This window comes from Coregonus lavaretus (assembly GCF_964263955.1).
Source record: "Coregonus lavaretus genome assembly, chromosome: 29".
NCBI lineage: Eukaryota > Metazoa > Chordata > Actinopteri > Salmoniformes > Salmonidae > Coregonus > Coregonus lavaretus.
This window is the reverse complement of record NC_140016.1, coordinates 8,813,777-8,831,670: the sequence shown is the minus strand read 5'-3', so window position 1 is coordinate 8,831,670 and position 17,894 is coordinate 8,813,777. Positions and strand designations below refer to the sequence as shown.

The 17,894-nt window shown below is 38.1% G+C and overlaps 1 protein-coding gene across 4 annotated transcripts in view; it reads left to right on the top strand.

Annotated features, from left to right (window-relative positions):
• Positions 1–942: 942 nt before the first annotated feature.
• LOC311105234 (complement component receptor 1-like protein) overlaps positions 943–17,894 on the top strand; it is a 117,660-nt gene continuing 100,708 nt past the window's right edge. Inside the window, exons 1-8 of one of the 4 annotated variants that reach the window (XM_084147314.1) lie at positions 943–1,142; positions 1,286–1,465; positions 2,169–2,268; positions 6,422–6,495; positions 6,683–6,865; positions 7,153–7,332; positions 14,350–14,532; positions 14,816–15,095. In XM_084147314.1, coding sequence (XP_084003440.1) covers positions 1,061–1,142; positions 1,286–1,465; positions 2,169–2,268; positions 6,422–6,495; positions 6,683–6,865; positions 7,153–7,332; positions 14,350–14,532; positions 14,816–15,027 — 1,194 coding nt within the window. In that variant the 5' untranslated portion in view covers positions 943–1,060 and the 3' untranslated portion in view covers positions 15,028–15,095. Of the gene's footprint in view, positions 1,143–1,285; positions 1,466–2,168; positions 2,269–6,421; positions 6,496–6,682; positions 6,866–7,152; positions 7,333–14,349; positions 14,533–14,815; positions 15,096–17,894 lie in introns of those variants that run through there. The other 3 variants (XM_084147315.1, XM_084147316.1, XM_084147317.1) reach the window with 3 other exon arrangements.

The following is a 17,894-nucleotide window of genomic DNA, read 5'->3' as shown; positions in this document are numbered from 1 at the left end:
AGAGAGAGAGAGAGAGACCGTCTCGCTATCCTCTGTCTACACCAAACATATGGGATCCTTATTTTAATGACTTTGTATGAAATCACCCCGTTTAAATTCATCAGTTATTTGTTCAACGGACAGATGTTCTATCAATCAGCAGGTCGTGTTGACGATAATATCTGAGTAATTGTATAGAAGAGTTGTAACAATATGCCTGCTGTCTAAACAGACATACAGTATGTTTACAATAGTCTTCAACCTGTGTAACAATATGCCTGCTGTCTAAACAGACATACAGTATGTTTACAATAGTCTGCAACCTGTGTAACAATATGCCTGCTGTCTAAACAGACATACAGTATGTTTACAATAGTCTTCAACCTGTGTAACAATATGCCTGCTGTCTAAACAGACATACAGTATGTTTACAATAGTCTGCAACCTGTGTAACAATATGTTCACCAAGTAAATGAAAGCATTACTAGCTAACAGTAGGCTATAGGTCTACATGCTTCCATCCATGGATGTCCTAGCCTACTTTATTGTCTATAAAATGTTGTGAAAAGGACCTATTGGTTGGGCACTTTCAGAATAAAATATACATTTTACATCATGACATGTGATCAGAATGTAGGGGATCGGAGGAGTTCATGATCGGGCAAATCTCTAGTCTCTCTGTTTCTAATGCAATATTGCCATATACTGTCTCATTCCCAACCAGAGAAGATCTTAACCTCTTTCTATAGACAGACGCTCTTCTCCCTCTCACCCACTAGAGGTCAGCAAAGTATTGACTTGATCTTTACTGGCACGGTGTGTGGGTTAGCACTCTGCAAATAATAAGTGTGTGTGTGGTATGTTTGTGTGTGTGTGGTATGTTTGTGTGTGTGTGCGTATGTGGGTGTGTTTGTTTTTCTCAGTTGTGTTTGTCATATTGAGTCATGGCCAGAACAGGACAAAACAGCTATATATTTGTCAGTGCTTCAGTGTCTTGTCTGCTTCAGTTTGGTTTCACTCACACATCTATAGGAGAAGAAGGTTTTACCACACATCAATAGGAGAAGAAGGTATTACCGGTATGCAGATCTGCAGGGATGCATGTTGCTGTTTTTTAACAGTATGGCTTGTGTGCCTTACCTTTGAGGTTGAAACTATTCAAGGTAAAGTAACTTTTCCATATTTTGCCGATTATGTTCTTACTGTGCAATGTAATGTTTATGTTTCTTTGACCAAAAGCTCGACATTTTCAAAACATACAAAAATGAAAAAAATATTGAGCAACAAATTCTCTTGTCCCGTTTAGCCCAATGTCCCAAGCCCATAGGAGGGAGCCACATGAGCATTTCAGCAGACTACATTACTCAAGAGACTTTCCTGGAGGGGTCGAAGGTCGTTTTCGAGTGTGACGTTGGTTATGTCGGACGTGCGATGACAGTCACCTGTAACGGTGAAACCTGGAAAAATGTGAAATCTACCTGTCAGAGTATGTCATTTACATGAATATACATTTTATGTGGCACTAAGGCTGCGTTTACACAGGCAGCCTAAAATACCTGATTTGATTTGTCAAAAGATCAATAATAGTAAAAAAGTATCTGCATTAGGCTGCCTGTGTAAACACAGCCGTAGAATGAGCATGACTGGATGTGACAATTGTCGCTTTACACATTGTCTATGAGAATCTACTACTGTACTTTATATTTAACACACTGTCTATGAGAATATCCAAATGTACTTTATATTTAACACATTGTCAATGAGAATCTCCTAATGTACTTTATATTTAACACATTGTCTATGAGAATCTCCTAATGTACATTATATTTAACACATTGTCTATGAGAATCTACTACTGTACTTTATATTTAACACATTGTCTATGAGAATCTACTACTGTACTTTATATTTAACACACTGTCTATGAGAATATCCTAACGTAATTTATAATTAACACATTGTCTATGAGAATCTCCAAATGTACTTTATATTTAACACATTGTCTATGAGAATCTCCTAATGTACATCATATTTAACACATTGTCTATGAGTATCTCCTAATGTACTTTATATTGTATGACAATCTATAATCATAACTACCAGATGAGCTGAGTTATGTATCTGTTATCTATTATCATTCTATCAATCTATAATTACGATTCTGTTATCGTGTTATCATGTCTGTCCAGGGATATCCTGTGGATCCCCTGGAGAAGTGATGAATGGCTGGTATGACCTCACAGAGGGGGTGGAGTTTGGAGCCAGAGCCACAGCCCAGTGTGACAAAGGGTCAGTAGTACAAACTCACAGGACGGGGCCTTCTCTCCAGTAGATTTACTGGTAGAGCTGTCCTTCACTCAAAGGACAGTGCCTTCTAACCAGTAGATTTACTGGTAGAGTTGTCCTGCACTCACAGGACCTTCTCTCCAGCAGGTTTGCTAGTGGAGTTGTCCTACACTCACAGGACAGGACCTTTTCTCCAGCAGATTTACTAGATGAGCTGTCGTACACTCACAGGACCTGCTCTCCAGCATATTTACTGGTAGAGTTGTCCTACACTCACAGGACCTGCTCTCCAGCAGATTTACTGGTAGAGTTGTCCTACACTCACAGGACCTGCTCTCCAGCATATTTACTGGTAGAGTTGTCCTACACTCACAGGACCTGCTCTCCAGCAGATTTACTGGTAGAGTTGTCCTACACTCACAAGACAGGACCTTTTCTCCAGTAGATTTACTAGTAGAGTTGTCCTACTCTCACAGGACAGGACCTTTTCTCCAGCAGATTTACTAGATGAGCTGTCGTACACTCACAGGACCTGCTCTCCAGCAGATTTACTGGCAGAGTTGTCATACTCTCACAAGACAGTGCCCTTTCTCCAGTAGATTTACTAGTAGAGTTGTCCTTCACTCAAAGGACAGTGCCTTCTAACCAGTAGATTTACTAGTAGAGTTGTCTTACACTCACAGGACATGACTTTCTCGCTAGTAGATTTACTGGTAGAGTTGTCCTTCACTCACAGGACATGACTTTCTCGCTAGTAGATTTACTGGTAGAGCTGTCCTGCATTCACAGGACCTTCTCTCCAGCAGATTTGCTAGTGGAGTTGTTCTTCACTCAAAGGACAGGACCTGCTCTCCAGCAGATTTACTGGTAGAGTTGTCCTACACTCACAAGACAGGACCTTTTATCCAGTAGATTTACTAGTAGAGTTGTCCTACTCTCACAAGACAGGACCTTTTCTCCAGTAGATTTGCTAGTGGAGTTGTCCTACTCTCACAAGACAGGACCTTTTCTCCAGTAGATTTGCTAGTGGAGTTGTCCTACTCTCACAAGACAGGACCTTTTCTCCAGTAGATTTGCTAGTGGAGTTGTCCTACTCTCACAAGACAGGACCTTTTATCCAGTAGATTTGCTAGTGGAGTTGTCCTACACTCACAGGACAGGACCTTCTCTACAGTTGATTTACAACAAGAGTTGTCCTACACTCACAGGACATGACTTTCTCACTAGTAGATTTACTGGTAGAGTTGTCCTGCACTCATAGGACATGACTTTCTCACTAGTAGATTTACTGGTAGAGTTGTCCTACACTCACAGGACAGGACCTTCTCTACAGTAGATTTACTAGATGAGCTGTCGTACACTCACAGGACCTGCTCTCCAGCATATTTACTGGTAGAGTTGTCCTACACTCACAGGACATGACTTTCTCACTAGTAGATTTACTGGTAGAGTTGTCCTACACTCACAGGACAGGACCTTCTCTACAGTAGATTTACTAGATGAGCTGTCGTACACTCACAGGACCTGCTCTCCAGCATATTTACTGGTGGAGTTGTCCTACACTCACAGGACCTGCTCTCCAGTAGATTAATTAGTAGAGTTGTCCTACTCTCACAAGACAGGACCTTTTCTCCAGTAGATTTACTAGTAGAGTTGTCCTACTCTCACAAGACAGGACCTTTTCTCCAGTAGATTTACTAGTAGAGTTGTCCTACTCTCACAAGACAGCACCTTCTCTCCAGCTGATTTGCTAGTGGAGTTGTCCTACTCTCACAGGACATGACTTTCTCGCTAGTAGATTTACTGGTAGAGCTGTCCTGCACTCACAGGACCTTCACTCCAGCTGATTTGCTAGTGGAGTTGTCCTACACTCACAGGACATTACTTTCTCGCTAGTAGATTTACTGGTAGAGTTGTCCTGCACTCACAGGACCTTCTCTCCAGCAGATTTGCTAGTGGAGTTGGTTTTCACTCAAAGGACCTTCTCTCAAGTGGATTTACTAGTCGAGTTGTCCTACACTCACAGGACCTTCTCAACAGTAGATTTACTAGTAGAGTTGTCCTACTCTCACAGGACAGGACCTTTTCTCCAGTAGATTTACTAGTAGAGTTGTCCTACTCTCACAGGACAGGACCTTTTCTCCAGTAGATTTACTAGATGAGCTGTCGTACACTCAAATCACCTTCTCTCCAGTAGATTTATGAGTACAGTTGTTCTACACTCACAGGAAAGGGCCTTCTCTACAGTAGATTTACTAGTAGAGTTGTCCTACACTCACAGGACTGGACCTTCTCTCCAGTAGATGTATTAGTAGAGTTGTCCTATACTCACATGATCTATTCTCCAGTTGATTTGCTTGCATCATATTATATCACAGCTAAAGGTTCCATATAATGAACCCCAATGAATCCTTATTACTTGAAGAAGAAATTACTTGCTTCATGCACTACCGGTCAAAAGTTTTAGTACACCTACTCATTCCAGGGTTTTTCTTTAGTTTTACTATTTTCTACATTGTAGAATAATAGTGAAGACATCAAAACTATGAAATAACACATATGGAATCATGTATTAACCAAAAAAGTGTTAAACAAATCAAAATATATTTTATATTTGACATTTGACAAAGCCACCCTTTGCCTTGATGACAACTTTGCACACTCTTGGCATTCTCTCAACCAGCTTCACCTGGAATGCTTTTCAAACAGTCTTGAAGGAGTTCCCATATATGCTGATCACTTGTTGGCTGCTTTTCCTTCACTCTGCGGTCCGACTCATCCCAAACCATCTCAGTTTGATTGAGGTCGGGGGATTGTGGAGGCCAGATCATCTGATGCAGCACTCCATCACTCTCCTTCTTGTTAAAATGGCCCTTACACAGCCTGGAGGTGTGTTGGTTCATTGTCCTGTTGAAAAACAAATGATAGTTCCACTAAGCCCAAACCAGATGGGATGGCATATCGCTGCAGAATGCTGTGGTATCCATGCTGGTTAAGTGTGCCTTGAATTCTAAATAAATCACAGACTGTGTCACCATCAAAGCACCCCCACACCATAACACCTCCTCCTCCATGCTTTACGTGGGAAATACACATGCAGAGATCCTCCGTTCACCCACTCCGTGTCTCACAAAGACACAGCGGTTGGAACCAAAAATCTCAAATTTCTACTCTAGACCAAAGGACAAATTCCCACTGGTCTAATGTCCATTGCTCGTGTTTCTTGGCCCAAGCAAGTCTCTTCTTATTATTAGTATCCTTTAGTAGTGGTTTCTTTGCAGCAATTCGACCACACACAGTTTCCTCTGAACAGTTGATGTTGAGATGTGTCTGTTATGTGTCTGTGCATTTATTTGGGCTGCAATTTCTGAGGCTGGTAACTCTAATGAACTTATCCTCTGCAGCAAAGGTAACTCTGGGTCTTCCATTCCTGTGGCTGTCCTCTTGAGAGCCAGTTTCATCATAGCGCTTGATGGTTTTTGCGATTGCAGTTGAAGAAACGTTCAAAGTTCTTGACATTTTCCGTATTGACTGAACTTCATGTCTTAAAGTAATGATGGACTGTCGTTTCTCTTTGCTTATTTGAGCTGTTCTTGCCATAATATGGACTTGGTCCTTTACCAAATAGGGCTATCTTCTGTATACACCCCCTACCTTGTCACAACACAACTGATTGGCTGAAACGTATTAAGAAGGAAAGAAATTCCACAAATGATTTTAAGAAGACACACCTGTTAATTGAAATGCATTCCAGGTGATTACCTCATGAAGCTGGTTGAGAGAATGCCAAGAGTGTGCAAAGCTGTCATCAAGGCAAATGGTGGCTATTTGAAGAATCAATATATTTTGATTTGTTTAACAATTATTTGGTTACTACATGATTCCATATGTGTTATTTCATAGTTTTGATGTCTTCACTATTATTCTAAAATGTAGAAAATAGTAAAAAATAATGAAAAACCCTTGAATGAGTAGGTGTTCTAAAGTTTTTGACTGGTGGTGTATATGGCACCGCTAAATGTTCTATATAGATCTCATAATTGACATTTGTTTCAAGAGTAGGGGTACCATATATGAAGGAAGTGATAGAACCTGTTTTCTTTATTTATAACCTTTTTTTTCCTATTTGAGTTGACTATTCAGTCCTTGTTTTCAGACATTACATTGTGGGCTCCAAAGTACGGAATTGCATGGCAGCAGGCTGGTCTGCCAGAGTCGCTATCTGTGAAGGTCAGTTACTGATATGAGAGGGCACATGAGGGCACACACGCACACACGCACACGCACACGCACCCACACACACACACACACACACTCACACACACACACTCACACACACACACTCAATTACTAATAGATAAACAAATTCATGTGAACACACCATTATTTATTTATTTCTGTATTTCTAATGTGGCAGTGGTGAAGTGTGGAGGGCCTCCTGTTGTTGCCAATGGAAGTCTGTTGTACCAAGCTGAAGAGTGGTATGCCTACGGAGAGGTGGTGGAGTATCAGTGTGACCGGCAACTGACTCTGGTTGGTCCCAGGTCCTTACACTGCTCTGAAACAGGACAGTTTGAGCCAGATCCACCTAAATGTATCGGTATGTTTCAAAACATAACACAAAAGGATGTACTGAATAGATAATAAACTATTCCATTATGCTTAAAAAAAAACACAGATTGACCAATTGATTGATTGGTCAATTGAGTGATTTATCAATTGAGTGATTGATTGATTGCATGATTTATTGTTTAATTGGCTGATTGGTTTATTAATTGGTATTTTCCTATTGGTTCATCATCAAAGACCTACATTTAATTGTAGGCAAAAAAGTAATTGGATATGTTGTACATAGTGATGTTTTTGGTTCTATTTCTTGTCCCACAGACGTGATTTGTCCAACACCTAAAATTGATAATGCTGTCCGAGTAGAGGGACATCAACCTTTGTACAGATACAAGTCTTTTGTCAGATATGAATGTAAAAAAGGATATGAAATGGAAGGTGAATCAAGTCTAACCTGTGAAATAGACAGCACCTGGTCAGCACCACTCCCAACATGCAAAGGTAAGATGCATTTTGCACACAGGATTCAATAGGTCTATCTTGTCTAACTTTGATTAGTTCATAGATACGAGTTTTATTATTAAACAAGTATTGTGATCCATGTAGATTGTTTATTTTAAATCATACGCCCTTGTGTACATTTACATTTAGAACACTATCACATACACCCTTGTCTTAGAACACTATCACATACACCCTTGTCTTAGTTATTAGAACACTATCACATACACCCTTGTCTTAGAACACTATCACATACGCCCTTGTCTTAGTTATTAGAACACTATCACATACACCCTTGTCTTAGAACACTATCACATACACCCTTGTCTTAGTTATTAGAACACTATCACATACACCCTTGTCTTAGTTATTAGAACACTATCACACACGCCCTTGTCTTAGTTATTAGAACACTATCACATACACCCTTGTCTTAGTTATTAGAACACTATCACATACACCCTTGTCTTAGTTATTAGAACACTATCACATACACCCTTGTCTTAGTTATTAGAACACTATCACATACACCCTTGTCTTAGTTATTAGAACACTATCACATACACCCTTGTCTTAGAACACTATCACATACACCCTTGTCTTCGTTATTAGAACACTATCACATACACCCTTGTCTTAGAACACTATCACATACACCCTTGTCTTAGTTATTAGAACACTATCAAATACACCCTTGCCTTAGTTATTAGAACAATATCACATACACCCTTGTCTTAGTTATTAGAACACTATCACATACACCCTTGTCTTAGTTATTAGAACACTATCACATACACCCTTGTCTTAGTTATTAGAACAATATCACATACGCCCTTGTCTTAGTTATTAGAACACTATCACTGTCAACGCGTGCTGTAGGTGGGTGCAGTGGTGGAATCAAACGCAGGACACAGACGGATAGTCCAACAGACTTTAGTGATCGCCAAACACGGCAATAGGTCAACTCTTGCCCGAAGGCGAAATACGCACGAAGGCGAAACAAAACAAAAGCGCACAAACAGGTGCGTAAATACTCCAACAGTGGAGGGAAGCTCAACCGAGCGAAATACAGGAATCACGCCCTATACACGACTGACAAAAATCAATAACACACAACACTAGACAAACACAACGAGAAACTTATAGAACACTAATTAGGCTAACCAAGAACAGGTGTGACAACAAACAGACAAAAGCAAACGAACATGAAACATACAACGGTGGCAGCTAGTATTCCGGAGACAACGAACGCCGAAGCCTGCCCGAACAAGGGAGAGAGGCAGCCTCGGCCGAAACCGTGACAATCACATACACCCTTGTCTTAGTTATTAGAACACTATCACATTTACATTACATTTACATTTACATCATTTAGCAGACGCTCTTATCCAGAGCGACTTCACATACACCCTTGTCTTAGTTATTAGAACACTATCACATACACCCTTGTCTTAGAACACTATCTCATACACCCTTGTCTTAGTTATTAGAACACTATCACATACACCCTTGTCTTAGTTATTAGAACACTATCACATACACCCTTGTCTTAGTTATTAGAACACTACCACATACACCCTTGTATTAGTTATTAGAACACTATCACATACACCCTTGTCTTAGTTATTAGAACACTATCACATACACCCTTGTCTTAGTTATTAGAACACTATCACATACACCCTTGTCTTAGTTATTAGAACACTACCACATACACCCTTGTCTTAGAACACAATCACATACACCCTTGTCTTAGTTTTTAGAACACAATCACATACACCCTTGTCTTAGTTATTAGAACACTATCACATACGCCCTTGTCTTAGTTATTAGAACACAATCACATACACCCTTGTCTTAGAACACTATCACATACACCCTTGTCTTTGTTATTAGAACACTATCACATACACCCTTGTCTTAGTTATTAGAACACTATCACATACACCCTTGTCTTAGTTATTAGAACACTATCACATACACACTTGTCTTAGTTATTAGAACACTATCACATACACCCTTGTCTTAGTTATTAGAACACTATCACATACACCCTTGTCTTCGTTATTAAAACACTATCACATACACCCTTGTCTTAGAACACTATCACATACACCCTTGTCTTAGTTATTAGAACACTATCAAATACACCCTTGTCTTAGTTATTAGAACAATATCACATACACCCTTGTCTTAGTTATTAGAACACTATCACATACACCCTTGTCTTAGTTATTAGAACACTATCACATACACCCTTGTCTTAGTTATTAGAACAATATCACATACGCCCTTGTCTTAGTTATTAGAACACTATCACATACACCCTTGTCTTAGTTATTAGAACACTATCACATTTACATTACATTTACATTTACGTCATTTAGCAGACGCTCTTATCCAGAGCGACTTCACATACACCCTTGTCTTAGAACACTATCACATACACCCTTGTCTTAGTTATTAGAACACTATCACATACACCCTTGTCTTAGAACACTATCTCATACACCCTTGTCTTAGTTATTAGAACACTATTACATACACCCTTGTCTTAGTTATTAGAACACTACCACATACACCCTTGTATTAGTTATTAGAACACTATCACATACACCCTTGTCTTAGTTATTAGAACACTATCACATACGCCCTTGTCTTAGTTATTAGAACACTATCAAATACACCCTTGTCTTAGTTATTAGAACACTACCACATACACCCTTGTCGTAGAACACTACCACATACACCCTTGTCTTAGTTTTTAGAACACAATCAAATACACCCTTGTCTTAGAACACTATCACATACACCCTTGTCTTAGTTATTAGAACACTATCACATACGCCCTTGTCTTAGTTATTAGAACACTATCACATACACCCTTGTCTTAGAACACTATCACATACACCCTTGTCTTAGTTATTAGAACCCTATCACATACACCCTTGTCTTAGAACACTATCACATACACCCTTGTCTTAGTTATTAGAACACTATCACATACACCCTTGTCTTAGTTATTAGAACACTACCACATACGCCCTTGTCTTAGTTATTAGAACACTATCACATACACCCTTGTCTTAGTTATTAGAACACTATCACATACACCCTTGTCTTAGAACACTATCACATACACCCTTGTCTTAGTTATTAGAACACTATCACATACACCCTTGTCTTAGTTATTAGAACACTATAACATACACCCTTGTCTTAGTTTTTAGAACACAATCACATACACCCTTGTCTTAGAACACTATCACATACACCCTTGTCTTAGTTATTAGAACACTATCACATACGCCCTTGTCTTAGTTATTAGAACACTATCACATACACCCTTGTCTTAGAACACTATCTCATACACCCTTGTCTTAGTTATTAGAACACTATTACATACACCCATGTCTTAGTTATTAGAACACTATCACATACACCCTTGTCTTAGAACACTATCACATACACCCTTGTCTTAGTTATTAGAACACTATCACATACGCCCTTGTCTTAGTTATTAGAACACTATCACATACACCCTTGTCTTAGAACACTATCTCATACACCCTTGTCTTAGTTATTAGAACACTATTACATACACCCATGTCTTAGTTATTAAAACACTACCACATACACCCTTGTATTAGTTATTAGAACACTATCACATACACCCTTGTCTTAGTTATTAGAACACTATCACATACGCCCTTGTCTTAGTTATTAGAACACTATCAAATACACCCTTGTCTTAGTTATTAGAACACTACCACATACACCCTTGTCTTAGAACACTATCACATACACCCTTGTCTTAGTTATTAGAACCCTATCACATACACCCTTGTCTTAGAACACTATCACATACACCCTTGTCTTAGTTATTAGAACACTATCACATACACCCTTGTCTTAGTTATTAGAACACTATCACATACGCCCTTGTCTTAGTTATTAGAACACTATCACATACACCCTTGTCTTAGAACACTATCTCATACACCCTTGTCTTAGTTATTAGAACACTATTACATACACCCATGTCTTAGTTATTAGAACACTACCACATACACCCTTGTATTAGTTATTAGAACACTATCACATACACCCTTGTCTTAGTTATTAGAACACTATCACATACGCCCTTGTCTTAGTTATTAGAACACTATCAAATACACCCTTGTCTTAGTTATTAGAACACTACCACATACACCCTTGTCTTAAAACACTATCACATACACCCTTGTCTTAGTTATTAGAACCCTATCACATACACCCTTGTCTTAGAACACTATCACATACACCCTTGTCTTAGTTATTAGAACACTATCACATACACCCTTGTCTTAGTTATTAGAACACTATCACATACGCCCTTGTCTTAGTTATTAGAACACTATCACATACACCCTTGTCTTAGTTATTAGAACACTATCACATACACCCTTGTCTTAGAACACTATCACATACACCCTTGTCTTAGTTATTAGAACACTATCACATACACCCTTGTCTTAGTTATTAGAACACTATAACATACACCCTTGTCTTAGTTATTAGAACACTATCACATACGCCCTCTTCTTAGTTACATTTACATTTACATTTTAGTCATTTAGCAGACGCTCTTATCCAGAGCGACTTACAGGAGCAATTAGGGTTAAGTGCCTTGCTCAAGGGCACATTAACGTCATTTAGCAGACGCTCTTAGCCAGAGCGACTCACAAATTGGTGCGTTCACCCTATAGCCAGTGGGATAACCACTTTACAATTGGGGTTATTAGAACACTATCACATACACCCTTGTCTTAGTTATTAGAACACTATCACATACACCCTTGTCTTAGAACACTATCACATACACCCTTGTCTTAGTTATTAGAACACTATCACATACGCCCTTGTCTTAGTTATTAGAACACCATCACATACGCCCTTGTCTTAGTTATTAGAACACTATCACATACACCCTTGTCTTAGTTATTAGAACACTATCACATACACCCTTGTCTTAGTTATTAGAACACTATCACATACACCCTTGTCTTAAAACACTATCACATACACCCTTGTCTTAGTTATTAGAACACTATCACATACACCCTTGTCTTAGTTATTAGAACACTATCACATACTCACTTGTCTTCGTTATTAGAACACTATCACATACACCCTTGTCTTAGTTATTAGAACACTACCACATACACCATTGTCTTAGTTATTAGAACACTATCACATACACCCTTGTCTTAGAACACTATCACATACACCCTTGTCTTAGAACACTATCACATACACCATTGTCTTAGTTATTAGAACACTATCACATACACCCTTGTCTTAGTTATTAGAACAGTATCACATACACCCTTGTCTTAGTTATTAGAACACTATCACATACGCCCTTGTCTTAGTTATTAGAACACTATCAGATACACCCTTGTCTTAGTTATTAGAACACTATCACATACACCCTTGTCTTAGAACACTATCACATACACCCTTGTCTTAGTTATTAGAACACTATCACATACACCCTTGTCTTAGAACACTATCACATACACCCTTGTCTTAGTTATTAGAATACTATCACATACACCCTTGTCTTAGTTATTAGAACTCTACCACATACTCCCTTGTCTTAGTTATTAGAACACTATCACATACACCCTTGTCTTCGAACACTATCACATACACTCTTGTCGTAGTTATTAGAACACTATCACATACACCCTTGTCTTATTTATTAGAACACTATCACATACACCCTTGTCTTCGTTATTAGAACACTATCACATACACACTTGTCTTAGTTATTAGAACACTATCAAATACACCCTTGTCTTAGTTATTAGAACACTAAAACATACACCGTTGTCTTAGTTATTAGAACACTATCACATACACCCTTGTCTTAGAACACTATCACATACACCCTTGTCTTAGAACACTATCACATACACCCTTGTCTTAGTTATTAGAACACTATCACATACACCCTTGTCTTAGTTATTAGAACACTATCACATACACCCTTGTCTTAGAACACTATCACATATACCCTTGTCTTAGTTATCAGAACACTATCACATACACCCTTGTCTTAGTTATTAGAACACTATCACATACGCCCTTGTCTTAGTTATGAGAACACTATCACATACACCCTTGTCTTAGTTATTAGAACACTATCACATACACCCTTGTCTTAGAACACCATCACATACACCCTTGTCTTAGTTATTAGAACACTATCACATACACCCTTGTCTTAGTTATTAGAACACTACCACATACACCCTTGTATTAGTTATTAGAACACTATCACATACACCCTTGTCTTAGTTATTAGAACACTACCACATACGCCCTTGTCTTAGTTATTAGAACACTATCACATACACCCTTGTCTTAGTTATTAGAACACTGTCTCATACACCCTTGTCTTAGAACACTATCACATATACCCTTGTCTTAGTTATCAGAACACTATCACATACACCCTTGTCTTAGTTATTAGAACACTATCACATACGCCCTTGTCTTAGTTATTAGAACACTATCACATACACCCTTGTCTTAGTTATTAGAACACTATCACATACACCCTTGTCTTAGAACACCATCACATACATCCTTGTCTTAGAACACCATCACATACACCCTTGTCTTAGTTATTAGAACACTATCACATACACCCTTGTCTTAGTTATTAGAACACTACCACATACACCCTTGTATTAGTTATTAGAACACTATCACATACACCCTTGTCTTAGTTATTAGAACACTACCACATACGCCCTTGTCTTAGTTATTAGAACACTATCACATACACCCTTGTCTTAGTTATTAGAACACTGTCTCATACACCCTTGTCTTAGAACACTATCACACACACAAGCACCCACACACACACACACACACACTCACACACACACACTCAATTACTAATAGATAAACAAATTAATGTGAACACACCATTATTTATTTATTTCTGTATTTCTAATGTGGCAGTGGTGAAGTGTGGAGGGCCTCCTGTTGTTGCCAATGGAAGTCTGTTGTACCAAGCTGAAGAGTGGTATGCCTACGGAGAGGTGGTGGAGTATCAGTGTGACCGGCAACTGACTCTGGTTGGTCCCAGGTCCTTACACTGCTCTGAAACCGGACAGTTTGAGCCATATCCACCTAAATGTATCGGTATGTTTCAAAACATAACACAAAAGGATGTACTGAATAGATAATAAACTATTCCATTATGCTTAAAAAAAAACACAGATTGACCAATTGATTGATTGGTCAATTGAGTGATTTATCAATTGAGTGATTGATTGCATGATTTATTGTTTAATTGGCTGATTGGTTTATTAATTGGTATTTTCCTATTGGTTCATCATCAAAGACCTACATTTAATTGTAGGCAAAAAAGTAATTGGATATGTTGTACATAGTGATGTTATTGGTTCTATTTCTTGTCCCACAGACGTGATTTGTCCAACACCTAAAATTGATAATGCTGTCCGAGTAGAGGGACATCAACCTTTGTACAGATACAAGTCTTTTGTCAGATATGAATGTAAAAAAGGATATGAAATGGAAGGTGAATCAAGTCTAACCTGTGAAATAGACAGCACCTGGTCAGCAACACTCCCAACATGCAAAGATAAGATGCATTTTGCACACAGGATTCAATAGGTCTATCTTGTCTAACTTTGATTAGTTCATAGATACGAGTTTTATTATTAAACAAGTATTGTGATCCATGTAGATTGTTTATTTTAAATCATACGCCCTTGTGTACATTTACATTTAGAACACTATCACATACACCCTTGTCTTAGTTATTAGAACACTATCACATACGCCCTTGTCTTAGTTATTAGAACACTATCACATACACCCTTGTCTTAGAACACTATCACATACACCCTTGTCTTAGTTATTAGAACACTATCACATACACCCTTGTCTTAGAACACTATCACATACGCCCTTGTCTTAGTTATTAGAACACTATCACATACACCCTTGTCTTAGAACACTATCACATACGCCCTTGTCTTAGTTATTAGAACACTATCACATACACCCTTGTCTTAGAACACTATCACATACACCCTTGTCTTAGTTATTAGAACACTATCACATGCACCCTTGTCTTAGAACACTATCACATACAGTGGGGAAAAAAAGGATTTAGTCAGCCACCAATTGTGCAAGTTCTCCCACTTAAAAAGATGAGAGAGGCCTGTAATTTTCATCATAGGTACACGTCAACTATGACAGACAAATTGAGAAAAAAAAATCCAGAAAATCACATTGTAGGATTTTTTATGAATTTATTTGCAAATTATGGTGGAAAATAAGTATTTGGTTACCTACAAACAAGCAAGATTTCTGGCTCTCACAGACCTGTAACTTCTTCTTTAAGAGGCTCCTCTGTCCTCCACTCGTTACCTGTATTAATGGCACCTGTTTGAACTTGTTATCACTTACAGTGAAGACTTACAGAAAACGTTTGACCTGTGTCATTGCCAACAAAGGGTATATTACAAAGTATTGAGAAACTTTTGTTATTGACCAAACACTTATTTTCCACCATAATTTGCAAATAAATTCATAAAAAATCCTACAATGTGATTTTCTGGAGAAAAAAATTATCATTTCGTCTGTCATAGTTGACGTGTACCTATGATGAAAATTACAGGCCTCTCTCATCTTTTTAAGTGGGAGAACTTGCACAATTGGTGGCTGACTAAATACTTTTTTTCCCCACTGTACACCCTTGTCTTAGTTATTAGAACACTATCACATACGCCCTTGTCTTAGTTATTAGAACACTATCACATACACCCTTGTCTTAGAACACTATCACATACACCCTTGTCTTAGTTATTAGAACACTATCACATACACCCTTGTCTTAGAACACTATCACATACGCCCTTGTCTTAGTTATTAGAACACTATCACATACACCCTTGTCTTAGAACACTATCACATACACCCTTGTCTTAGTTATTAGAACACTATCACATACACCCTTGTCTTAGTTATTAGAACACTAACACACACGCCCTTGTCTTAGTTATTAGAACACTATCACATACACCCTTGTCTTAGTTATTAGAACACTATCACATACACCCTTGTCTTAGTTATTAGAACACTATCACATACACCCTTGTCTTAGTTATTAGAACACTATCACATACACCCTTGTCTTAGTTATTAGAACACTATCACATACACCCTTGTCTTCGTTATTAGAACAATATCACATACACCCTTGTCTTAAAACACTATCACATACACCCTTGTCTTAGTTATTAGAACACTATCAAATACACCCTTGTCTTAGTTATTAGAACAATATCACATACACCCTTGTCTTAGTTATTAGAACACTATCACATACACCCTTGTCTTAGTTATTAGAACACTATCACATACACCCTTGTCTTAGTTATTAGAACAATATCACATATGCCCTTGTCTTAGTTATTAGAACACTATCACATTTACATTACATTTACATTTACGTCATTTAGCAGACGCTCTTATCCAGAGCGACTTCACATACACCCTTGTCTTAGAACACTATCACATACACCCTTGTCTTAGTTATTAGAACACTACCACATACACCCTTGTATTAGTTATTAGAACACTATCACATACACCCTTGTCTTAGTTATTAGAACACTATCACATACACCCTTGTCTTAGTTATTAGAACACTACCACATACACCCTTGTCTTAGAACACACTCACATACACCCTTGTCTTAGTTTTTAGAACACAATCACATACACCCTTGTCTTAGAACACTATCACATACACCCTTGTCTTAGTTATTAGAACACTATCACATACGCCCTTGTCTTAGTTATTAGAACACTATCACATACACCCTTGTCTTAGAACACTATCACATACACCCTTGTCTTAGTTATTAGAACACTATCACATACACCCTTGTCTTAGAACACTATCACATACGCCCTTGTCTTAGTTATTAGAACACTATCACATACACCCTTGTCTTAGAACACTATCACATACACCCTTGTCTTAGTTATTAGAACACTATCACATACACCCTTGTCTTAGTTATTAGAACACTAACACACACGCCCTTGTCTTAGTTATTAGAACACTATCACATACACCCTTGTCTTAGTTATTAGAACACTATCACATACACCCTTGTCTTAGTTATTAGAACACTATCACATACACCCTTGTCTTAGTTATTAGAACACTATCACATACACCCTTGTCTTAGTTATTAGAACACTATCACATACACCCTTGTCTTCGTTATTAGAACACTATCACACACACCCTTGTCTTAAAACACTATCACATACACCCTTGTCTTAGTTATTAGAACACTATCAAATACACCCTTGTCTTAGTTATTAGAACAATATCACATACACCCTTGTCTTAGTTATTAGAACACTATCACATACACCCTTGTCTTAGTTATTAGAACACTATCACATACACCCTTGTCTTAGTTATTAGAACAATATCACATATGCCCTTGTCTTAG